The 27767-nt window shown below is 32.7% G+C and overlaps 1 protein-coding gene across 2 annotated transcripts in view; it reads right to left on the reverse strand.

Annotated features, from left to right (window-relative positions):
• Positions 1 to 1485: 1485 nt before the first annotated feature.
• Positions 1486 to 27767, reverse strand: part of LOC127709460 (uncharacterized) — a 32674-nt gene continuing 6392 nt past the window's right edge. For both annotated transcript variants that reach the window (XM_052215042.1, XM_052215040.1), the window contains exons 3-13: positions 25127 to 25247; positions 24239 to 24444; positions 22943 to 22996; positions 20492 to 20564; positions 12462 to 15994; positions 9716 to 9802; positions 6437 to 6523; positions 5802 to 5885; positions 4893 to 5108; positions 2850 to 2943; positions 1486 to 2113 (exon numbers count right to left, since the gene is read on the reverse strand). In XM_052215042.1, the coding sequence (XP_052071002.1) occupies positions 4894 to 5108; positions 5802 to 5885; positions 6437 to 6523; positions 9716 to 9802; positions 12462 to 15994; positions 20492 to 20564; positions 22943 to 22996; positions 24239 to 24444; positions 25127 to 25247 (4460 nt within the window). In that variant the 3' untranslated portion in view covers positions 1486 to 2113; positions 2850 to 2943; position 4893. The remainder of the gene's footprint in view (positions 2114 to 2849; positions 2944 to 4892; positions 5109 to 5801; positions 5886 to 6436; positions 6524 to 9715; positions 9803 to 12461; positions 15995 to 20491; positions 20565 to 22942; positions 22997 to 24238; positions 24445 to 25126; positions 25248 to 27767) is intronic.

Consider the following 27767-nt stretch of genomic DNA (forward strand, 5'->3'; position numbering starts at 1 on the left):
ATCTATATTCGTTTGTGACAAATGAAAGAAAAAAATATTTGGAACTATTAATTATATCTGATTTTAATTTGAAAATAGATATACACTGTATTACATCATATCTAATTCTAGAGAACTATTAATCATATCTAATGTTATTTTTCATCATGCTTATAAGATATTGATTGATAATTGGTATATAGTTTTATCATGACAAGTTACAGATCAAGTTCAAATTTTTGTTTCGGTCTAATAATTTTGTGCAGAGTTATGGTCCTTGGACTTGAAAAATTCACTCATATATTCAGTTTTCAACACTGTTTTTAGTCATGTTTGAAAATATTGACATGATATTTACTTTTTGTTTACACCATGACAAGTTATAGAACAAGTTAGCATTTTGTTTCAGTATAATGAATTTTTACCCGGTAGGGGACTATGTATTGCCATTCAATACTCTCAGAATGCTTGTTACAACTGTCACATAAACTTAACATTAACCAAGAAAACTAAACATTAACCAATGAACCATGAAAATGAGGTCAAGGTCAGATGAACCATGCTAGGCAGGCATGTACAGGTAACACCATACAATAAATATAGTTGACCTATTGCTTATAGTTTAAGAAAAACAGACCAAAACACAAAAACTTCACACTAAGCAATGAACCTTGAAAATGAGGTCAAGGTTAAATAAAATCTGCGTGACTGAAAAATAGATCATAAAATATTTCCATACACCAAATATAGTTGAACTATTGCATGTAGTATTAGAAAAAAAGACCAAAACTCAAAAACTTAACTTTGACCACTGAACCATGAAAATGAGGTCAAGGTCAGATGACACCTGCCAGTTGGACATGTACACCTTACAGTCCTTCCATACAGGGGATATACTAGACCTATTGCTTATAGTATCTGAGATATGGACTTGACCACCAAAACTTAACCTTGTTCACTGATCCATGAAATGAGGTCGAGATCAAGTGAAAACTGTCTGACGGGCATGAGGACCTTGCAAGGTACGCACATACCAAATACAGTTATCCTATTACTTATAATAAGAGAGAATTTAACATTACAAAAAATCTTAACTTTTTTTTCAAGTAGTCCCTGAACCATGAAAATGAGGTCAAGGACATTGGACATGTGACTGACGGAAACTTCATAACATGAGGCATCCATATACAAAGTATGCAGCATCCAGATCTTCTTCCTTCTAAAACTTTTCAGAAGTTAGCTAACGCTGCCGCCGGATCACTATCCCTATGTCCAGCTTTCTGCGACTGAAGTCGCAGGCTCGACAAAAACCACTTATACTGGATACAATAAGAATCATTCACTCCAAGTTTGGTTAAATTGGTTCCCGGTAGTTTCAGAGAAGATCTTTGACAATGTTTACAATGTTTACGATCACATGGCATGGTGAATATAACAAACAGATTTAAACACATGCAAGTTGAGTCAGGTCCATAGATTTCCCCCAAAACAAACAAAACAAAAATGTAAAAAGGAAAATAGTAATCTTTTACTTTATTCGACATGAAATAGCTTGGAAAACTACTTTCCCCTCATCATTATCATTTCAGTTGCTTTACCACTTCTTCAAAGTTATCACTTATGGTTAGATATTTATATTTGGGTGAAGATGGATTATTGAGCATGCAATTGTTATTCTAGAACATTCTCTGCTGATGCTTTTAGGCTTCCTTTTTGTCAATTTTAAGCACAAATAATAGAGTATCTCTATCAAATTCAACAGATATAACTGATGACTTTTCTATAATAATCCTTTACAAAATGACAAGCTGTATTTCAAATAGTTAAAGCATTGCAATGTAAATGTATGTTTTGTTGTCCCAACTGGATGTTTGAAGCCGCTTCCTGGTCCAGCAAATGAGAATGATACGTAGGAACAAAACAAGATCTATTTTTAGAACGAAATTGCACATCACATTTGGAGCATTTATGTGAAGAACATACTGGGTATCCCAATTTAGTTTTGACTTTCATAGCTTTACAATAGATACATTGTTTTTTATCAGTAGTGTGAATAATTGTGGTCGGAATGTTCTAAGATCTTCTAAAGTTTGCACTACCCTGCTGCAGTAGAATGAATATGTAAGATCGGAGTCTGAAACAGAAAAATAATAATACATTTGAAGAAATTTCATTATTTGCGACTACAAACTATTTACATGCATATATATAAATTGTACAATCTCAAAATCTACAAACTTATTTTCAGATGCTCTACCTTGAATCACGATCAATGTAAAAGTGTATTGGTTTAAAATCCAAAATTATAGGATTGTTACCAAGACATATACATAAACATACAAACATATATCTGACCACATTTATAAACATTGTATATATATATTTGTATATCCCCTCCATTGTTAAAACAAAATATTGTTACAATAATAAATGTATATAATTTCTGCTGAGGAGGTGGTACCACAAAGTTATTTAGTACTCAATAAAGCATTTCTAGAATTGTACATGTCGCTTATGAATTTTACAATAATTCTAATTATATCAGTCTCACCGCACGTATACAAAAATTTAAATCTTGCTATAAAGGCATATACAGTTTAACAATTGTTTGATGAACTAAGTAGCAGTACTTTACATGTAAAAGCATGCACAGTTTAACAATTGTTTGATGAACTAAGTAGCAGTACTTTACATGTAAAAGCATGCACAGTTTAACAATTGTTTAATGAACTTGTTATCACAACTTACATGTATAAAAGCATGCACAGTTTAACAAAGATGGCTTTTCTTGTATTCAAATGAAAATGATACAATTTTTTATTCAATTAACTCTGTGTATAAGTATACATGTTACAACATGTTTAACTAACCTAAGGTACTTGCTTGTCTCCAATCTGTCATATCTGTTAACTTGGTCAAAAGATTCTAATTCTTCATCATCGATATCGTCATCTATTTCAGCATCTATACATCAAAGTTATAATGTAAATAAATAAGTATGGGTCTTTGATAAGAAGCCATTTCCAAGTTAATATCTTGCATTGCTTTCATAAATGCATATTTAATAAAGAAGACTATCATGACAGAAGCAGTTTTTTTCTTCTTCAGTTTTTTTCATTTATAAATGTCATTTTGACAGACACAGATCATCACAACTAACCACAGTAACTATTTCAAATATCATAAATAATAAATGCACACATTAACAGTACTGTCACGTTTTCATGAAGCAAATGCGTGCGATTTTGACAAAATTGTAAAGATTAAAGAGAAAAAAACAATAGATTAAAGGAAAATGCATCCAAATAAGCATGAAAATGCATGAGACTTGGCAGCCCTGCATTAATTTCTGAATTTACAGTAACTCCCAATAGGTATCTTCTCTTTTGTGGCTAAAATAACCAGCTAATATTCAAATTTTTGACATTTTGTTAAAATATGTCAACCCTCCCCTGACTTTATATGACTTTATGAATTTAAAAACATATGTTATAATTATGTACTGTAAGCTCAGAAATAATGGTGATTTCAGGAATATCACTACCCATGAACTTTGTCAATCCTTGTCAATTAAGATTGGAGTCAAGTGCACCTGCCACGTTCGGGATTCAAACTCACAACCTCGGAGTTGACATGCTAGTGTTACAGTAGTTCGACTACTTAGACCACTTGGCCACCGAGGCCCCTTGTACAGGGTTGAGCTAAATGTTTGAAGAAATATTTATATACTTTATAAGTTTAACTTTCTGTGAAGCTCAATCAAGTATTCTACATCTTCTTTCATTCTTCTTGTGAATAAAATTGCTACCCAGTACCTTCCTTCCACATTTCCCTCTAGTGTGTACACCAATGTGTGACCTACATAAATGTTGTTCGAAAGTAGTCAATGTTTTTTTCACTTGATCTACATTTGGATTAAGTAAACCTTGCAAAAGAGCTTTTTTTAGAGAATCAGCTTCTCCAGACCTGTTATGATTGTAAAGAATAGTATTTGATAACACAAGCTTACATAATCTTGAGTAAGTGTTCACACACGATGATTTTGGCAATCTCTTTTCCTGACTTTATATATATATTTCTTTTCTTCACTTCATGTATTTGCATTTTTATGCAAGTAAACAATTTTACAACATCTTCTACAAGAGACAACAACAGTTGGATAGAGTTGCACTCAGCTTGAGAAGGCCATGAGTCTTTGGCAAGACTCAAAATGTGTCTTTCCATTCATCTTGGTAAAGATAAAGAAACAAGCTGGATCTCTCTTTAGTAACTTTGTCACCTTTCTGAATTGCATTGTTCTTTAACAATTCAGCTGACCTACATAAACTATGACCTACTTTCAGTGCCAGTGATGGCATTGTGAACATACATGCTTTATAGTCATACCATGCAATTTTTTTAACAGCCTTGAATAACTGAAGACCAACATGTCGGAGTAATACACTGAGATAATTTTTTTACTGTGGAGTCTTATTTTCTGCATATAGCTATAACAAATCTAGTTAATTCTCTCATGGAGTCTCCAATATATTGATGGTTCTTTTTCTAATTTTCTTTGACTGAACTCCAATATAAGAGTATCATATTTCATTTTTTCAGAATCAATATCATCTCTGAGGTCTGAAATTACTGATTCTATAAGCTCATCTGAACATGCCAAAAGGTAATAATAATTTTAAATTGGTTTATAACTTTTGACACCCTTTGGTTTCTTTTGCATGACTTATGTTTCCAAAGATTGTGTGCCACAATGATAGTCTTGCAAAACTTGCAAGGCAAATATTGGTTCCTCTTCTTGTTATCAGTAAGTATGTATCTAGATATTAAACTAGTGCTTTCTTTCTTTATCTGATAATAATGGGTAAAATTTCCCTTTGAAGCTAATTGTCTTGACATATTTGTTAAAAATTTACCTCAATAAACACAGTTCTGTCTTTTCAACAAACTTTTCCCCGAGCTGGAACCAGAGGTCTGCATATGTATATGGTTTTCTTGTTCAAATTCCTGGAATTCTGCTATAGTAGACTGTTCATCATTATCATGAATAATTTCAATGGCAGCATGAACATCTTTGAGAATTTGACCTTGTATAATGCTTTTAAAGATCCACTCCTTTGTTACACATTTGTCTGAAAAAAAGATGAAAGAGATAAGAGAAAATAAAGGATGAGGGGTATCCATCCATGACACAAAATCAAATGCACAGCAAAAAACACAAAAAGCAAAGGAACAGCGCTTTTATTGCTGTTCTTCATCTCAAAGTCACAATGAGGCCTTAAACATGGAGCAAAAAAAATTCAAGTAACTTTTAATTTTGTTCCATTTCTACATTTTTAAAGTTACTAAGTAAAAATTTGACTAGGCAAATCTATGCGCCTTAAACAGATTTTCCTATAATAATGCTGAACAAGAAAATATGTCCATAGGACATTGAGTTAATGAAGTTGGATGGTAAGCATTACTCTTATTTCACTGCACTCACTTCATACTAACAACCTTTCATTGAAGCAATTTGATAAAATATTTTGTGGAGATGAATTCAAACTGCAATTTTGTAAACTGTTTGAGCAATTGGTATAGAAATAGGCCAAAGCCTTCAGGATAAGCACAGTAAATGATTAAAAATCTAGGATCCTTTTTGAAATAACCAAGTGCAAAAAAAAAGTTTACAGGTAATTAAGTTTTGTTATACAGCAGCCGAACACAAAATTGAAATCACTTTCTATCATCTGTGATGCTGTTCATTTGAAATATGTCTATGAAAACTAGAATTTGCAAGTGGCAAATAATGTTATAGATTTTTTAAAGCTGAATCATCTCACCTGGTAAGTCAATATTTAAAGGTTCTGGCATCTGTTGTTCATGTTCATCTGTGTCCATTGGAGTTTCTTCTTTTACTTGAACCACTAAAAATAGAAACAAAGTACCACTTTTGACTACTGGAAAGGGCTATAACTCAAAAACGAGAAAAGCTAAAATCATGAAAATTGAAATTGACCTTCATTTAGTCACACATGTCACAGGAAACAACATATCTAAATTTGAAAAAATTTCGTCAAAGCGTTTTCATGTTAATGAATGGACACTGTTTGGCAGCAGCCCACCCGCCCGCCATACATCCCGAAATCAATAACCAATTTTTCCTTCGAAAATCCGGTTAAAAACTCTAGGTTCATTTTTGAATAAAATCCAAGTGCAAAATTATAAGCTTATAACTGTTGAAGTTTTGTTATAAAACAACCAAAAACATGATAAATAAAATGGTCAGGAATATGACAGTTGTTATCCATTCTTTTGGTGTGTTTGAGCTTTTGATTTTGCCATTTGATTGGGGACCTTCTGTTTTGAATTTTCCTCAGATTCAGTATTTTTGTTATTTTTACTATCATCTGTGATGCTGTTCATGAATTTGCAAACAACAAATAATATTCAGTTTATTTAAGCTGAATCTGCTAACCTGGTGACAAGTTTATATTTAAAGGCTCGGACATCTGTTGTACATGTTTATCTGTATCCATTGGAGTTTCTTCTTTTACTTGAACCACTTAAAATAGTCACAAAAACACATTTAACTTCCGTAACAGAAAATAAGTCATTAGAGCACAAATATTACATAGGTTTCATTTGTTTTTATTTCATTGTTTTACAGTCCCATTGATGTATAAATCACAATTTCTTATGTTGATAATTACCAAAACCTGCCATCTATCATTATAACAAATAGTAAATATTCTACTACCTTAAATGCAATTAAAATATATTGATGTAGAAGAAGGGTGTTTTGATTTTATTATGAGTTTTTGAGAATATTAACTGAGAATATTTGACAAATTGGAAGTAAATATCGAACATAGTTTACATTGCATTGAGACACATTTTCTCTATCCTCTATCCTTACAGACAGTTCCCAAAGATTTTTTTTTTTTTTACTATTTTTAATGTTGACCTTTGTTTTCTTTTCTACTGTGTTGTAGTCTCATGTATGAACTGAATAATAAATAGGAAGGAAGAGGAAGAGAGAGACCAGACAGTATGACAATAGAGTGGAATAGATGACATTCCACAGCAATAACTAAAAATTCATATTTACATATAAAAATTGACCATCATCAATTTCACTTTTACCAATATAATACTGGTTTGATTTCATTAGAATTATTGAAGATATTACCTCTCAATTACAATATTTTACTTCTGTATGTATATAAAATTTTATTTTTTATTAAATTACATTCCATTTTAAATTATGTAATCACTTTTTACTTAAAAATATTTCTATGAATAAGCATACTTTTCAGCACCAAAATGTCAAAATAAGCAAAAATAAGGGGAGTAACTCTATATGATTTTATTATGAAAAATCTGGTTTTTTTTGGTAGTTTTAAGTCCTCATCATACTTTTGTGTGAAATGACAGAATATTTTCAACAGTAGAGAGTTTGATACCCAAATTGTGACTGTCAATAGAGGCCTCTTTAGGGTCCAAATTAATTGTGGCTAATGTATCAAACTTAAATTGTGCATGACTGCTAAACTGGAAGAAAATTGTCAGTCAAAAAATGTAAGTTTTATTGTTGTAAAAGAAAAGGAAGACTCACTAAAAGAGACAGGATATCATGACTAGCTTGGACAAAGTGCTCAATAAAGAATAAAAATTAATTAAAACTAGAGACTTTATTCAGAGCCAGTGTCGCTCACCTACAGTCTTTGTGCATCTTCAACAATATTGTAGACTAGAATAGAATTCATGACAAACATCTTTTTATTTTGCTGATCATTTTTTCTGTTTACAAATTCTCTCTATCTTCTTTGGTTTTGGCCCAAAACACAAAAGAGGGTGAAAAAAATCTTCATATGAAGAATTTTGGCAGAATTTTACCTGATTGTAGATTTTTGTTACTTAAAGTGTCTATCTATCTTTTATAGTTTTCAAGATAATAGGCAAAAACGGCAAACATTGGTAAAAATCATCATTCAAGACTTGAAGAACTCCAATAAAGAGTCAACTGAAGAAAATTTGCCCATAAGACTTATTTGTAGAGTCTTGCTGATCAATTTTACTATTAAAGGAATCTGATGTTCAGTAGTTGTCGTTTGTTGATGTGGTTCATAAGTGTTTCTCGTTTCTCGTTTTTTATATAGATTAGACCGTTGGTTTTCCCGTTTGAATGGTTTTACACTAGTAATTTTTTGGGGCCCTTTATAGCTTACTGTTCGGTGTGAGCCAAGGCTCCGTGTTGAAGACCGTACTGTGACCTATAATGGTTTACTTTTATAAATTTTTAGTTGGATGGAGAGTTGTCTCATTGGCACTCATACCACATCTTCTTATATCTATCTATCTATTATGATTTTCCAGATAATAGACAAAAACGCCAAAAATTGATAAAAAATCTTCGTCAGTGTAAATTAACTCTAATAACCAGTCGACTGAAGATTTTGGTCAATAGACTTATTTATAGATCTAGTCTTGCTGATCATTTTTGTTATTTAAAGTTTCTATCCATCTTTTATAGTTTGCAAGATAATAGGCAAAAACGGCAAAAATTGGTAAAAATCATCATTAACATTAATGCCAAGAACTCCAATAAAGAGTCAACAGAAGAATTTGCCCATCAGACTTATTTGTAGATCTTTTCTTGCTGATCATTTTTGCTATTAAAAGTTTCTCTCTATCTATTAAAATTTTCAAGGTAAAAGGCAAAAATAAAAACAAAGAAGTAAAATTCATCATTTAAGGGCAATAACACCTATAAGTGTCGACTGAAAATTTTGACATTAATAGACAATAGTTAAAGCTCACCATTCTGAACATTTCTGCTCCTAACAAATTTTCTGTATTTATTGCGGTTTTCAAATTAATAGACAAAACCTGCATTTTACACCAATGTATATTTAGCCATGTCAGCCACCTAGGTTGGCAGGCAGGGTCATCAGACACATTTTATAAACTACATACCCCAATGATGATTGTGGCCAAGTTTTGTTAAATTTGGCCCAGTAGTTTCAGAGGAGAAGATTTTTGTAAAGTTTACAACACAGACGACAATGATGGAAGACTACGACACCAGACGCCAAGTGATCTGAAAACTCAATTGGCCCTTTTGTGATTCAATACGGAGTTAATGAAAAGTTGACTTTGACAGATAAAGACACAATAAATTGATACAATCAATGGTGATATATGTTTTGTAGTACCTTGGCCATACACTGGACTGTAAAACAAATTATTTTCCTGTGTAATTTATATTTGCTTTTGCGAGTAGAAACATATGGGAATATAAATCTTCGTGACTTTTCTAACTTAGATCTTCTCTTACATATACTGTAAATTCAGAAATTATTGTGAGATTTTTTTTACTGCGAATAATGCGACTACTCGAGTATCGCAGTAATAATAACTCACATTCTGATATCAGATACAGATATCTGTACATAGCTTTTCCTAAAATTGCAATAATTAAACTCGCATTTTTGTTAATTCTTCAAAAAATGGCAATAATAAATGCAAGCAATCATTTCTGAATTTACAGTAAACATCAATCAAATATATTTTTTTTTTCCACAGAAGAAATAAATTGCTGTGAAGTCAGTTAGATAGCGCTAAACATGAAAAAAGAAACCAAGAAATACCTTGGTTTATATAATCAAGTATATTGCTGCTCATGTATATAAACTCATCATATATAAGATACTTCATCAATTTACAAATGACAATAACATATGTTTACTAGTACCTGTTGATACTGTTATATTCAATGGTTCTAGCTTCTGTTGGACATCTTTTTCAGTCTCATCTGAAGGTTCTTGTTTCACTTTAACTACTGCAATTATATTTAACTAGAGGCTCTAAAGAGCCTGTGTCGCTCACCTTGGTATATGTGCATATTAAACAAAGGACAAAGATGTATTCATGACAAAATTGTGTTTTGGTGATGGTGATGTGTTTGTAGATCTTACTTTACTGAACATTCTTGCTGCTTACAATTATCTCTATCTATAATGAACTTGGCCCAGTAGTTACAGTGGAAAATATTTTGTAAAAATTTACAAATCTACATTTTACCCCTATGTTCTATTTTTAGCCATGTCGGCCATCTTGGTTCACGGGCGGGGTCATCGGACACATTTTTTAAACTATATACCCTAATGATGATTGTGTAAAAGTTTGGTTAAATTTGTCTTAGTAGTTTCAGAGGAGAAGATTTTTGTAAAAGATTACAAAAATTTACCAAAAATGGTTAAAAATTGACTATAAAGGGCAATAACTCCTTAAGGGGTCAACTGACCATTTTGGTCAAGTTGACTTAATTGTGGATCTTACTCTGCTGAACATTATTGCTGTTTACAGATTATCTCTATCTATAATAATATTCAAGATAATAACCAAAAACGACAAAATTTCATTAAAATTACCAATTCAGGGGCAGCAACCAAACAACGATTTGCCTGATTGGTCTGAAAATTTCAGGGCAGATAGATCTTGACCTGATAAACAATTTTACTCCATGTCAGATTTGCTCTAAATGCTTTGGTTTCAGAGATATGAGCCAAAAACTGTATTTTACCCTATGTACTATTTTTTAGCCATGTCGGCCATCTTGGTTCGCGGGCGGGGTCATCGGACAAATTTTTTAAACTATATACCCTAATGATGATTGTGGACAAGTTTGGTTAAATTTGTCTTAGTAGTTTCAGAGGAGAAGATTTTTGTAAAAGATTACAAAAATTTACGAAAAATGGTTAAAAATTGATTATAAAGGGCAATAACTCCTTAAGAGGTCAACTGACCATTTTGGTCAAGTTGACTTAATTGTGGATCTTACTCTGCTGAACATTATTGCTGTTTACAGTTTATCTCTATCTATAATAATATTCAAGATAATAACCAAAAACGGCAAAATTTCCTTAAAATTACCAATTCAGGGGCAGCAACCCAACAACGGGTTGTCAGATTCATCTGAAAATTTCAGGGCAGATAGATCTTAACCTGATAAACAATTTTACCCCATGTCAGATTTGCTCTAAATGCTTTGGTTTCAGAGATATAAGCCAAAATCTACATTTTACCCCTATGTTCTATTTTTAGCCATGGCGGCCATCTTGGTTGGTTGACCGGATCACCGGACATATTTTTTAAACTAGATACCCCAATGATGATTGTGACCAAGTTTGGGTGCATTTGGCCCAGTAGTTTCAGAGGAGAAGATTTTTGTAAAACTTATAGGAATTAAAAATCATAAAATTTAACTCCCCTCAAAACAATCCACTTTACAAAATATACAAAACATCAAAACAATCCACTTTACAAAATATACAAAACATCAAAACAATCCACTTTACAAAATATACAAAACATCATATTTGTAAATATATGTCATGTAACAACTTATATATACGCTCAAGGTGAAAATCACCGTCAATCCCCTTAGTTACCATAAAGCAGTGAAAAAATAATCAAATTTGATTGGACATGCATTTTGTATGAAAATATGTTTGTGACCTTGACTTTGCAGACATTCCAAACTTATTAACAACTCTCGTGTCTTGCAACAATAATACCAAGTATCTTAAAAACTTGCTTCAAGGCATTCAAAGATATTTTTGAACCAGACAAGACTCAATTTTGTTTTCAGGGTAATTCTTCATACTCTAAATTCAAATATTTTACTGATGTTTTTATTATTGCAAAAATTGAAAAAAAAAAGATACCATGCTTATAGTTTGGTACACACACATACATTTTTTAAAATTTTGATAGCATTATTTGGATGCAACATTAACTGAAATCACTATTACTTATCTCACATTTTTGTCAATTTTTCAACAGTTGCAATAATAAATGCACACAAAAATTTCTGAATTCAGGTGGGTCATCGGTATATATTTCCTCAGATAGAATTTTCTTATACTTTGCCAAAATGAACATTTTACCATGCTTTTTTTTTTTTTAATTTAATAAAAAGTATGGGTCACCGTGCTATTTTTCAAGCTACAAGTCGTGCAAAATTGACCAAAGCATAGATTGTTCATGATCAAACACATTTTTGTGAATAAAAAGAAATCTATGAGATAGAATTTTGAAATAAAATATGAGAAGATAGGTTTTATAATATGCTTTAAGAAAATAAAAAGAAAAAAGGGTGTCAATGAACTTGTTTTCTTGCTACAAGTCAAAAAATGAAAATTTCACTATCATTTCAGTGTAAAAATTTTACTATAAGAGTTATCGCCCCTTAAATTGCTAAGTTGAACAATTGAATCTAAAAAACACAAATATTTGGTATTTGTCTAAACATCTATGACTATGCAATAAATCACTTATTTTTTATTTATACAAATAAAATTCTTACAGATAAATTGCAAATTTGTCTCAAAATTTGCAGATTTAGTCAAAGAACTAGACTGATTGTGTACTGCTATTGTACAATCCAAGATGGCGGTATACAGTGAATCTACCTTAACAGTATTTCGTTTTCTTACCATAAATATCCTGCATTGATTGCTGCTGTTTTGTATCTGACAGCTGAGCGCTTGTTTCACTACCATTAGAAATCTGCATCTTGTACACTCCTTTCACATCATTCAACTGAAGTAATTGGTTCTTTACCAAACTGCTGCTTTGTTCGGAAGATACTTTTAGAACCTCAGTATTACTTCTCCTCACTTCTTGGAAGCCCTTACCAAATGGAATTTTTTTCACAGGTAAAGTACTGTCAGCATTTGCTATGGTGTCTGAATGGCAAATATCCTTAACTGATTGGCAAATATTATTATCCGATTGGCAAATATCATCATCTGATGGGCAAATATCATAACATGATTGGCAAATATCATCATCTGATGGGCAAGATTCTGTTTCAGATGAATAAATTAATCCTGAACAAGTGTTTAAGGGTTTACTACTTTCCCTTGAAATATTTTCAAATATCGCAGAGCTTTTCTCAATTGGAACACATTCTTCTTTGATCCTGCTTTGTACTAACAAATGCTCCTCACTAGATGAACAATATTCAGTATGTGATATGGATTTCCCTTTATTATCGTTATATAACTGGCAATAATCTGTGCCATCAACATTCTCAATTACTACTTCTGGCTGACAAGTTTCAGTCTGGAAATATTCTGTATCCAGTAGCTCAACTTTAACCTCAGTATCATGAGACTGGGAAAGTTCTTTTTCTATCGTGCTTGTAAAAGTTTTTGCACAATAATCTCCCTTGGAAATAAGATGAGCAGAAACCACTTTTTGCATCTGATCTTGTGCAGACACAGATATTTTTTCAGCCTCTACTTGACTCTTAGTACAATGAGTAGAATCAGAAAAGGAATTGTCACTTAATTCTTCGCCAGATATTTTAAAACATTTTTCTAATGCCTCTTTCCTTCTTTTATTCCTTGTACAGAGTATTTCATCCAACTTCCAATCATGCTCTTCAATCTTTCGTTTAAGTCTTTTAATATTACTATCATTACTTGTAAAATGGTGTACACCAAAGGCATCTAATCCGTTTCCATCAGCTGCAGCAAGATTTACAGTGATTTTCTGTTTTGTAGGTGGATTTCTAATTTTTTTCTGTCCTGTGGTTGAAGTAACCGTAGGAATGCTGAAAGTTGAATTATTAGAAACAATGACAGGATATGGAGCAAAGTTTGATGCAGTGTTCAAAGATTTGTTTCTCCAATTTGAAATTTGTCCATTTCCTTTGTTCTGTGATGTAGCAACATTAGGGAATAATGCCAATGGAAATGGTGACGATGTTGATGCTGTGCTTTCAAAACTTCTTGATGGTATGCTCTCTGTTCTTGTTGATGCTATGCTCTCAGACACTGTTGACAATGTGTTCTCAGACCTTGTTGATGCTGAGCTATCAGACCTTGTTGATGCTATGCTCTCTGTCCTTGTTGATGTGCTCTCTGTCCTTGTTGATGCTATGCTCTCAGACCATGTTGATGCTGTGCTCTCAGACCTTGTTGATGCTATGCTCTCAGACCATGTTGATGCTGTGCTCCCTGTCCTTGTTGGTGCTGTGCTTTCAGACTTTATTGATGCTGTGCTCTCATACCATAATGATTCTGTGCTCTCAGACCTTGTTGATGCTGTGCTCTCAGACCTTGTTGATGCTGTGCTCTCATACCCTGTTGGTGCTATGCTCTCACATTTTGTTGATGTTATGCTTTCAGAAGTCCTTGTAGATAATGTGCTCTCAGACCTTGTTGATGCTGTGCTCTCCAACCTTCTTGATGCTAAGCTCTCAGACCTTGTTGATGCAATATCCTGAACTACTTCGACTGATACTGGTGTAATAATTGGTACTGTGTCCCAAGACATTGTAGGTTTTGTAGAATAACTAATTGTAGAGACTCTGAGGGCTGAATTTGTGTATCTGGTAGGAGGATACACTGTACATATAATTGGACCTGATTTCTGAACTTTGGCACGAGATTTCACTGTAGATATTTTACAAGAGGTTTTAGTAGGATGATTCACTTTTGGATCCCATTTCTGAACTCGAGATTGCACTGTAGATATTCTTTGAGACTTCTCTGTTTTAGAAGGAGATTTCACTGTGCATATATTTTGAGCTGTATTCTGATCTTTGGATGAAAATGGAAGAGTGGATACTTTACAAGATAAATTCTGAGTAACAGCCGATGAAACCAAAGTAGACTTTCTTAAAGTTGATTTCTCAGGATCAGCAGAAGAAAGCTGTGAAGAAACTATTGGAGATAACTTTTCTGTTTTGATTGATGACATTTCCACTGTAGATACTCTTGGATTTGAATACTGAGTAACAATTTGAGTTGAATTCTGAGTATTTGCTTGAGTTGAATTCTGAGCATCAAACTGATTTGAATTTTGAGCATCAGATTGAGTTGAATTTTGAGCATCAGACTGAGTTGAATTCTGAGCATTAGATAGAGTTGAATTCTGAGCATTAGATAGAGTTGAATTCTGAGTTTCAGTAGATAAACTAGCTGAAGATACTTTTGAAGCTGAATTTTGGGATTTTGTAGAAGGATACACTGTACAGACACTACAAACACTTGGAGCTGAATTCTGAAGTAAGGGTGTATACCTTTTAGCAGTTGGAGCTAAATTTGGAAGTTTGGTAGATGGCCCCATTGTAGGTACTACTGGTATTGTAAATACTCTTTTAACTGAAGCTGAAGTCCTGGCAAAAGGATATGGAGTAAAATCTGATGCACTAGTCTTAGACTTCTTGAACATTTTAACTGTATGTTGAGTTTTATTTTGTGCTGACTGAACACTTGTTGGTACTTTTTCATGAGATAAGGAAGTCAGAGGTGAAAAAACTGTTCCAAAAGCGGTATTCTGAACTGTAAAAGTCTGTGACTTAGGTGGAGGTGTCAGTATTGAGGTTACATCATTGGTTGTGTTAGGTGTTGTTACAGTGGGGAAAAGTAAGTAATCTTGGCCTTGAGGTCCTTTCCCTGGGAGTAGTATTACTGCAGCTCTATTATTCTGTGATATAGTGGACGAAGATAGTGTCACATTTGCTGTCTTGTTCTGATCTTTATTAATGAAAGGAAGTGATATGTTAGCTGCTGAGTTCTGATATGTTGAAGTTGAACTCTGACCTTCTCCACTGGAAACTAGAGAAAATCTTGATGCTAAAGTTTGAAATGACGTTGATGCAGCTTTTTGAGCAATTTGAGATGCAACCATTGAAGATCCTAATGCTGTGTTTGTTTGTGTGGTTGCTGCTACATTCTTAGCTATAGAGCAGGGACCGATAACTGAATCTGTTTCAGACACCTGTAAAACTTTTTCTTCATTATGCAATTCTGATTCAACCTGTATAGATGCTGATTCAGAATTCTGAATTCTTTTGGAGATACTGTGATTACTCACGAAATTCCTCTTTTTAGTATCTATTGCAGCAGGTGAAAGTGAAACTTCTGTAGGTATACTCAAGATTTTAGGAGTAAGTTGTTTTAGTACTCTCTTTGCAACATCAAGACTGCATTTTTCTTTGATCTTTGGATTTAACCTGCAAAGCATAAAAAATTAATAAATAAAAAAAAAGTCCTAACTCAAGCAAAGGCATGGAAGTTTAATATATTTTGTAGTAAATAGTTTTTCATGTTGGATCTTTTTTAGCTAACTGTTTGTTATGTTTTATTTTTCTCATTGTTGAAGGCTGTATGGTGACCTTTTATTTCTTTTATCTACATCATCTGAACTCTAGGTCATGTTTTTCTCTGACTGTTTATGACGTCTTTTCACTAAATCCAATGGATGTTGGATGTGTACGGATTGATAATTTAGTCTTAGATGCATGATTTTTTTATTAGTTGTTAGTGGCTTTGAACTAGCTGTCAGTAACTGCGAGTACTCTCAGATCTGTACTTAGTGTCTTTTTGTTGTTTGGATGTACAAGTACCCGGCCACGTCCACTTGTAATTGTAGTATTTGTATTTTTATCCATCTGATGAGTTAAGCTTCTTTGCAACTGATTTTTATAGTTCGTTCTTATGTGGTACTGTTACACCACTGTCCCAGGTTAGGGGAGGGTTGGGATCCCGCTAACATGTTTAACCCCGCCACATTCTGTATGTATGTGCCTGTCCCAAGTCAGGAGCCTGTAATTCAGTGGTTGTCGTTTGTTTATGTGTTACATATTTGTTTTTCGTTTATTTTTTGTACATAAATTAGGCCGTTAGTTTTCTCGTTTAAATTGTTTTACATTGTCATTTCGGGGCCTTTTATAGCTAACTGTGCGGTATGGGCTTTGCTCATTGTTGAAGGCTGTACGGTAACCTATAGTTGTTAATTTCTGTGTCATTTGGTCTCTTGTGGAGAGTTGTCTCATTGGCAATCATACCACATCTTCTTTTTTATATATCTGGTGGATGGTTGTCTCACTGGCAATCAAAACCACATCCCCTTATTTTTATATTAAATCTTCCCTAGAATTTGTTTTAAAGAACTACCACTTTAGACGTTAGAGAAAAGCAAATACTTTGAGATTGTTGGTATATCTCTACAATTTTCTTTTTACATCTAATCATAAAATCCTGTTGACCAAATGTTATATGAACAGTGTCTTATTAATACAATTTATACTTGCACTTACTAAAGGAATCAAATTACTAAGGGAATGGAAAGATTTATTAAATTCTTTTATATACAAAAAAATATATGTGTCCCTTACCATCTCAGCTAACTTGACATAACTCTTTTTCACATGACAATCTTAATTTCTTTCAATTTTCGCATAAAAAATATTACCAGTAACATCCATTCCTTTCAATTTAGAGCTGTTTGCAAAGTGGGACTCATAATACCCATACATGCATTTTGGTTGCTGCTGTTAAATTCAGCATTGAGACAATGACATTTTGAGGTATTTGGCTATCAGTCATATCAATGTTAACAGGCCATCAACTTTTTTGGGGTCACAGCAACAATGACCTAATCATACTGACAAATCTCCTTCCCATAATGCATCTGCACACTTAGTTTGACTTAGAATGGAGAATGGAAAGGGTGAATGTATCAAATAGACAACAACCTGACCAAAGAGCAGAAAACAGCCCTAGGCCACAAATGGGTCTTCAACGCAGCAAGAAAATCCCACACCTGGAGGCGGATTTAGCTGGCCCCTTAACAAGGTATACTAGTTTATCAAAATGGATGCCAAACAAAACTCTGAAACATATAATTGAACCAAAATTTTAAAAAGACACACAAGACTGACAGAGGCTAGATTTTCCTGAATTGGGACAGGCGCAAAAATGTTGAGTTAAACATATTTTGTGAAATCTCCCCCTGTACTTCTATCTAATGTGCAATACCGGTAAACAAACACACAGCAATAGGCAAAATAAACTGAGTTTAAAATAAGTCTGAGTCCAATATTTAAATAGGTAACAGAAGAAACTTAGCAAAATAACAATGATCAACATTAATTAACAAAAGCAGTTACTAGCATGCCAGTTCCAGACCTCAATTAAACTGATTGAAAGATTGTCTTCATCATATGAAAATTAAGCACAATCCCTCCTGTTAGGGGTTTAGTATCATGCCATCATAAATTATATGAGAAGAACATAACCTGTATCTTATAAGTTTGATTGACCTAAGTTCTCAGAGAATAGTTAGGCCTTGAACACATATTAATATCATAGGTGTCAAGGTCAGAGTGATCTAATATACCCTGAGTTGAATATTTTAAGTGTTATGTAGAACTGTCAATTACAAAAGGTATTTCTTTTGAAAATAAACTGCTTCGCTGAGCGCAGCTGGATACGCCCACAGAGGTCCAACCCAGAACAGTTGGGGCAAAAATTGACACAATATTCAAGCTTGATACAGGTCTGAATTTGGATTGTAATTAAATATTTGATATATTATAGGTTTCTGAATAAATGTAGTCAAAGAACTTGAAATTGGTTATATGAAAGATTTCTTGCTGTTGTGCAATACAATGTGCTGTTGTGTAATACTTAGTAAATCTGTTGTCAGACTATAAACAAATAAAATCTTACAACTCAGAAACATAAAATCGAAAATTTATAAAAATCAAAAGGGAGCTTACAAAAATAGATATAAACAATTTACCAAAGTTCATAAAAAATGCTGAAATCATTTTTGAGTTATTGTCCGAAAACTGGAAAATCCCCCGTTTCGTAATGAATAAAACCCCATAAATCGGAAACGTATACCGGTAGTCTGAAATTTATAAAAATCAAAAGGGAGCTCATGTCGATAGAAATAAACAATTCACCAAAGTTTCTTGCAAATTGGTGAAATTGTTTTTGAGCTATTGTCTGAAAACTGGAAAATCCCCCCTTTTTTAATGAATAAAACCCATAACTCGGAAACGGTAAATCCAAAATTTATAAAAAACCAAAGGGAGCTCACGTCAATAGAAAACTGGAAAATCCCTCCTTTTTTAATGAATAAAACTCCAAATCTCTGAAAATGGTAAATCCTAAATTTATAAAAAAAGGAAAGGGAGCTCACGTCAATAGATATAAACAATTCACCAAAGTTTCATGCATATTGGTTAAAGCGTTTTTGAATTAATGCCCGACATGTTGACGACGGACAGATGGACAAATGGACGGACAGACGGACGGACAGACGGTCAACGGTATACCATAATACAATCCGTAAACGGGCGTATAAAAAGTGTTATTTGTTATAAAAAATTTTAAGAAATGCTGCTTATTAATAATGCTTTCAAAATGCAAGTTTTTATTACTGCGTAACCAATCCAGACTAAAATTTACCAATAAATAAACATGTTCATCAAAAATATTTCTGAAATTACAGTAATAACTTGTACTCAAATTTTAATATACATAACTTGACATAAACTTCAGTCCATTCTAGTGGGCCCTAAAGTTTACTTTTTAAATTCATTATCCCAAAAAATAGAACCTCACAATGTAAATACATAAAAATCACAGATAGTCTATACCTATAAAGATGGAATAGTCTATTCAATTGTATGCTCATTAAATCACGCTCATTAAATCAACTAAAAAATTGAAAACAACACGTTTAATAATTTCATGCATCCAAAGCGCTTTTCTGGATTTACCTTCATCAGGAACGCTCAAAGCCAAACATTTGAAATCCGAGGGATGTATAAGTACCGAAACAGTTGAAGAGCTATATGACAAAAATACCTAAAACAAATAGCCAAATTCATCTAAGGTCAACTTTGCCTGAGGGAGTTGAAATCTTAGTTTCTTTATAATTTCAAAATTTATAAACGGACAATTTTAGAAAGGTTTGTTATAAATCATGTCAGTACCAAAGTACTGACTACTGAGCTGATGATACCCTCGGGGACTGAAAGTCCACCAGCAGAGGTATCGACCCAGTGATGTAAAAAATTGAACTAACAGATAATTAAAAGTTGGCAAACTAGGGAGTATCTCTTCATCTATTTTGTTAAATCATATAATGAAAATTTCTTTACATCAAAAAACACCAGAATATGTTTAATCAAACTTTTTACTGTTAAATCAGGTAATTCTTATTCCAAAAAAGAGGTGTGACAATGGCACTGAAATCTTTACCTCATACAAAACTTCAATCTTTGTCAGAAACAGGTAGTTCAAGAGCAAGGATGTTAAACATTAAATCAGCGATAGGCAATTTTATTATTAAGTTTTTTATGAAAAATACAAAAATAATGGTACATTTTCAAATACTGTAAATTTAGAAATTTATGCGAATAATGTGACTCCATGAGTATCGCAATAATAAGAACTCACATTTTGATATCTGGTGCATATATCTGTAGGCATATCTGTTTGCAGCTTTTCCGAAAATCGCAATAATTAAACTCACATTTTTGTTCATTATCTAAAAATCACAATAATAAATGAACGCAACAATTTCTGGATTTACAATATGAAACATGTAATAAATTCCATCAATGTTTTCCCATAAAATCAATACTTTTATTATAATATTTTGAGGAGTTGTTACTTGCTCTTAATATTTGAGAAAATATTTCCATAAATACCTTGTGTATGAACTGAGTTCTTCTGCATTTTTACTCACAGCATAATTAAAAAAACAAGCCACAGAATACAAGTCTAAAAAAGAAAATGTACATTTCTTCAATGTAAATTTGTGCAAATGTGTACCGTATTTTCCAATGGATAAGTCTATATTTTTTTCAGAAAGTTGACAGGGTGGTCTTATACTCCAGGTCAACTTATGTCAAACTTTTTAGTGAAATCTGGTTACAAATTAGAAAAAAAAATGTTTGGACCCTCGTCTTATGCATTGCTTCGACCTATCTTTAGGTTCTTGCCAAAAATCAGCCTTTCTGCCTATCCTCTCCATAAAGACTTATAATGCGGAAAGAAAGGTATATATTTTTCACTGAAATAGTGTCAACTACGCTATAAACAAATTAATTGCTCCGCTGGGCACAGCTTGATACGACCGCAGAGGTCGAACCCTGAACAGTTGGGACAAGTATGAACACAACATTCAAGCTTGATACAGCACTGGATTTGGATTGTGATTAAATATTTGACACAGCATAGGTTTCTGACACAGAACGAATGTGGTCTAAGAACTTAAAAAAAAATAATTTACCTATTCAAACCATATCATTATTATTTGCTTTTATATATAAATCAGAAATAACAAATTTAAAATGGAAAATTATAAAGAAAAAAAAGGAAAAAAAGGAAAAAAAAATCCCCCCCAAATTTTTTTAACCCCCTTATGAATCATAACCCCCAAACTCATTCCCAGCCTTCCCTTTGTGGTATGGTACCTTGCAGTACAATTTCAGAGGGATCCATACACTTGAACACAAGTTATTCTCTGGAAACTAGAAAAATGCTTGTTTTTTGGCCCCTTTTTGGCCCCAAATTCCTAAACGTTTAGGGCAATTACCCCCAAACTCAAACCCAGCTTTCCCTTTGTGATATGGAACCTTGTAGTACAATTTCATAAAGATCCATAAACTTACATACAAGTTATTGTCCTGAAACTAGAAAAATGCTTGTTTTTTCCCCTTTTTGGCCCCTAATTCTTAAAATTTCGAGGCAATTACCCCCAAAATCAATCCCAGCCTTCCCTTTGTGGTATGGTACCTTGCAGTACAATTTCAGAGAGATCCATACACTTGAACACAAGTTATTGTCTGGAAACTAGAAAAATGCTTACTTTTGGCCCCTTATTCCTAAACGTTTTGGGCAATTACCCCCAAACTCAATTCCAGCTTTCCCTTTGTGATATGGAACCTTGTAGTACAATTTCAGAAAGATGCATACACTTACACACAAGTTATTGTCATGAAACTAGAAAAATGCTTGTTTTTTGCACCTTTTTTGGCCCCTTATTCCTAAAATATTGAGGCAATTACCCACAAAATCAATCCCAGCATTCCCTTTGTGATATGGAACCTTGTGGTACAATGTCAGAGAGATCAATACACTAACACACAAGTTATGTCTGGAAGTTACAAAAATGCTTATTTTTGGCCCCTTTTTGGCCCCTAATTCCTTAACTGTTGGTACCATAACCCCCAAAATCAATCCCAACCTTCCTTTTGTGGTATTGAACCTTATGGTAAAATTTCATAGAGATCCATTCACTTAAACTAAAGTAAGAGTGCGAAAACCAATGTGTTTTCAGACGACGACGACGCCAACGTCATACCAATATACGACCGCAAAAAATTTTGCGGTCGTATAAAAAGGAGTTTATCCCTATTGAACCTGACACTGAATTAATATTTTTTAGTTTTGTTAAATGTTAACGCAAAAAAAACATATTATGTTATTCTATACCTTATCATTACAAATAATATCTGATATAAACAAAGCATAAATATATATGATTCTGATCAATAACTTCTCAGGGAACAATTCAAAACTGTAAATGATCAGAAATTAGTTTTGTAAAAGTACAGTAAATTCATAATGACATCGATTGAAAAAATTTAATTTGATTAATTCTGAAAATAATACAGAAATTCTTAAGTAATTTGATTTTTTTATTCAACGATGACATTAATAAAGGCATTTCCAAATTCACTTATCATTCTTAAACGGCTGTTCCAGATTTAGACGCTAATATTATCAGGGCAGATCCAGCCATTTTTAAAAGGGGGATTCCAACCCAGGATTAAGGAGGGGTTCCAACCATATGTCCCCATTCAAAAGCATTGATCGTCAAAAAAAGGGGGGTTCCAATCCCCAGACCCCCCCTCTGGATCCGCCACTGATTATAAATTTTCATTTTACTTATAATTTTTACAAAATTCTTAAAAATATGAAACCAGTCACAATTTATTCATTATAGTGCCTCCCATTCCCCTATGTGTTGTAATCTTGAACAGACCAAAGCTAAATTAGTGCTCTGTTCAGTTGTGTTTATTTTAGTTAACTCAGAAATTCAATTAAATTCACCTTCAGCATAATTACTTGTGAATAAAATTAACTTAACCTACCCTCAATTATCAAACATGTTTGATTTCCAGCATCACATGTGGCTAAGTGATCAGCTGAAAAAAAATAAAAAATTTTAATCATCAGTAGTCATGTTTACAATATTAAACTGAAACTCTCACTAAGAAATATCATTACATGTGCCATTCAACAAAATATTCATATTTGTTAATATAATTACCGTATTAGACTGTGTATAGTATGCATTTATGCAAAATATGCATCCCCTTTTCATTGTCCAAGGATTTATCTATGTTTTTTAGAATATTTAATTTGTAATTGGTGTGTTAAAACAAAACAAAAATTAACAAAAAAAATTTAATGCCAAATTCGCATACATATAGTTTATTGTAAATTACAGTATACAATGAAATGAGTAAAAATAGCAAGATTAATACAATGTTGCCAGACGTCCCCCAAAATGTATATAAGAGGAATTAAATTGTGTGTCACAATATGTCATTGTGGTACAATAGTCAAAATATAGTAAAAATCATAAAAATATTAGGATCAAGTGACAATATATAATGGTCAACAACACATAATGGCAAGAATCTGGACCAATTATGAGAGGTTTCTGTAGAACAGATGGTACTGAAGTTTATGGATTGTGACCTTGATAAACAATCAACACAGAATCATGAAATACTTGAAAAAAAAAGTGAGATGACAGAGTGATGTCTATTTGGATTTTTTTCATTACTTCCCATTTGGTACTTTGTCTTATTGTAATATCTACTGTCTGGCCAGTTTGAAAAATTGTCAATACAATTTGTCCATTTAAATTGTACAATATGTATTGTGAGGGCTTATCAACAGGTGGTCATTTACTGGGACATGAACCAACGGGAACCACTGCACTACAGACTTGGGACAGGCAAATAAAGTGGTGGGGTTAAACATGTTTGTGGGCACTCAATAGAACCCCTAACCTGGGAAAGTGGTGTTACAGCAGAACATAAGAACAAACTGTAGAAATCAGTTGCAATTGGCTTAGCTCAAAAGATAGTACAGTGTATGTACAAGGCAAAAATAACCAAAAACTAACATTAAAACAATAGATACAAAGCAAAGAAATAAAAGTACTCACAATTACTGAAAACTAGTTCAAAGCCATTTACAACTATTAACTAATGAATAAACCATATTCTCCCAAACTAAACATCTAAAGTATCAAATCATTACACATGCAACAAATTTAGTGTTAAGACGTCATAAACAGTCTGAGAAACGCATGACCCTGTGCAATAGTCTTTTAGATTCTGAAACAGCCAAATATAGAATATCATAAAATATACCCATTTCCATTGGACTGTTAGTAAGAAACAATCTACATCTGCATCCTAATGTGAACTCCAGTTTTTTTTCTTTTATGCTTGGAAATCCTGTTTTCTTTACAACATTTGAAGACTTTTGATGGAATTTAGAATATTGGTAATGCATCATGAATGCATTATCACACACACTGCTAAAAAGACATTCTTTACACCAATACATCGGCAACCTACAATACATGATGAGCTGTCTTTGATTACTAAAATTAACTGGATACCATTCTAAATGAAATAAGTCTTACAGTCATGAGCTCAATTGATTAATCTACGTGATCTAAAACAAGGTAACAGACATAAATCATCCATGAAAACCTTGGTATACATTTGAGTACTACTATATTTTGTCTTTAATCTAAAGCCATATACATGCATGTCACATGCATGTATTGATGTCTAGACGTATATTTTTTAATTTGTGTTTTTTGCAAACAAGAGGCCCCAAGAGCCTGAATCGTTATTATGGTACAAATATGCCATTTCAATATTTATTTTTTCTTTTATTACAATCAGCTATGTTATGTAATTTGTCATGTTTTTTGTAGGCTTATTTGGAATAAAAACCATAACAATAAATAAAGTCAATATTTTTTTAAACTTAAATTGGGAAAATATTGTCGGCAGGTCTTTCCATGTAAACTAACAAATTAAAAACCCTTGCATAATAATACAGGAATGTTCAAGAATGATTCTACCTAGACTGGTACCCGGTCATTATTTAACAAGTTTGTTAATATTTGTATATATTCAGAAGGCTACTGCATATTTTATAGAGGGAATGAACCTAGTTTCTACCATACTATCCTATCTTGTTTGTGTCTGAGCTCTGACGGATTGTATCTTAATGCAACCAACCTTTGATAATTGTAAGTGACTAGTGTCTTGTTACATTCTTTACAGTCATATCCATTCTTGTTGGCATTACTTGGTAGTATTGTTCTTATTTGATGAAAAGTATACCTCAACTTTTCACTCACTGAAAAAAGAAACTATATATGATACAATACAAATATCTCCTTTTAAAAGGCAAAGAGTAAACTTTGGCTCCAGCAAACATGTTTAACCTTGCCATATTCTGTATGTGCTTGTCCAAAGTCAGGAGCCTGTAATTCAGTGGTTGTCGTTTGTTGCTTTATATCATATTTTTTTTCCGTTTATTGTTTCGTACATAATAAATCAGGCCATTAGTTTTCTCGTTTGAATTGTTTTACGTTCGTCACTTCAGGGCCTTTTATAGCTTACTATGCAGTATGGGTTTTGTTCAATGTAGAAACTATACAGTGATCAACCTATAGTTGTTAACTTCTATGTCATTTGGTCTCTGGTGGAGAGTTGTCTAATTGGCAATCATACCACATCTTCTTATTTTTATATTTATGTATGTACAATGTACCAAAAAGCAGCCTCAATTGCAAGTTCTGCTGTCCTTGCAATAAAAAAAAGTTCAATTTTCATGAAATTATGTAAGTGCAAGGTCAATAATTTCACCATATAACATGTATAAAGTCATTCAATTAGAACAAAATTGGCAGTCAAATTTGTATCATAATAATGATCCATTTTCACGAAAATATATTCATGGGCCGTAATTCTGCCAAAAGTTAACCAACTGGTACCAAATGAAAAATTGATCTGAAAGTCTTGAGATTATTATATACTAATGCATCAAACATCAATATCATCATATATATAATTATTTATTTTAATTTATATTTGAATAACACTATATATATATCATGTATATGCTATACAGGGATCACCACAACCTATTTAAGCATGGCAGTGCGCCACGCTAAAATTTCTAGCACCACGTTAAAATTCCCAGCGCCACGCTTATTTTATTTTCACTAATTCTATGGAAATTTATCCCTTTCCGAACCCATTGTATAAAAAAATTTAATCAACGTGTGGTTGCCGGTGATCTCAAAAGATCATTGGATGATTTTAAGGGTCATAACCTTTTTAGCTAACTGGATGAATCAAAATATGCAAACAGGTGTTAATGAAATTGACAACTTCGTGTAATGTGAAAGGCACTCGAAGGGGATTTTCGTTTAACAAAAAAAGAAAATTTATTTTTTAATCATTACAGAAACAGATTCTTACATGGTTACTCGTGGATTATCGGATTTATCCAATCTCAATAGTTAAATTATAAATTTTAACTATCTCGATTGGATAAATCCGATAATCCACTGGTATCAATGTAAGAATCTATATGTCCGTCACACTTGAATAATAACCAACAATCTGGATTCCACTTGGAACACAGAAATTTCATACAATAATAAAAATATATTAATAAAAGGGGACAGCTCTTAAGTCAATTATTCATTAGTGCATCTCTTTCTTTGGACAGTTGTTTTAAAAGTTAATGAATTATATAAATGATGTCTCTGTCTTCATTGCTTAAAAGCCAAGTTAATTTGTTTTCATTGATCAGAAAGTTTATTAAAATTAATATTATTATTATTATTATTATTACATGTATTATTATTATTATTATTATTATTTGATCGAAGTATGGTTATTTTTCTCTGGTGGTCCTTGAAGAAAATCTTCTGGTCCTAACTATTATTTCTATTGCATAATTTCGATGGTCAAAACCTTCGGACCACCACATTTAAAAAAAAAATCATTGTATATGGATCTATATGCAAGTATACAATGTATACCAGACATTTCTCGGACTGTTTTTTTCTTCTTTTTTTTTTTAATAAATCCGTTGGTTGTGTACTGATTGATACTTCAGTCTGGGAGAACAAGATTTATTTCAGTACTATAGTTGTAATTAGCTTTGAACAAACGTCCAGTAATTACAAATAATTTTATTTCGGTGCTTTGTGTCTATTGTCTTAATGTAAGTTTTGCGTGTCTCGTACCGATCTTTTGAGTTAATCTATCTAATTGCAATTGATTTGTGCAGGTTGTTCTAATATTGTACTGTTACACCACTGTCCCAGCTTCGGGGAGGATTGAGCGCCCACAAACATGTTATTGTACTGTTACACCACTGTCCCAGGTTAGGGGGCTGGTTGGGCCGGATCCCACTATCATGTTTAACCCCACCACATTCTGTATGTATGTGCCTGTCCCAAGTCAAGAGCCTGTAATTCAGTGGTTGTCGTTTGTTGCTGTGTTACATATTTGTTTTTCGTTCATTTTTTGTACATTAATTAGATGGTTAGTTTTCTCGTTTGAATTGTTTTACATTTGTGATTTCGGGGCCTTTTATAGCTGACTATGCAGGATGGGCTTTGCTTATTATTGAAGGCCGTACGGTGACCTATAGCTGTTAATTGCTGTGTCATTTGGTCTCTTGTGGAGGGTTGTCTCATTGGCAATCTTCGTTTTTATATCAACCCAGCCATATTCTTTGTGTGCCTGTCTCAAGTCAGGAGCCTGTAGTTTAGTTGTTGTCGTTTATTCATGTCTCGACTCATATTTGATATTTTGTAAATTATTTTGTTATGTTTAAATAGGCCGTAAGTTTTTT

The sequence above is a fragment of the Mytilus californianus genome, unplaced genomic scaffold (assembly GCF_021869535.1).
Source record: "Mytilus californianus isolate M0D057914Y unplaced genomic scaffold, xbMytCali1.0.p SCAF_7, whole genome shotgun sequence".
Lineage (NCBI taxonomy): Eukaryota > Metazoa > Mollusca > Bivalvia > Mytilida > Mytilidae > Mytilus > Mytilus californianus.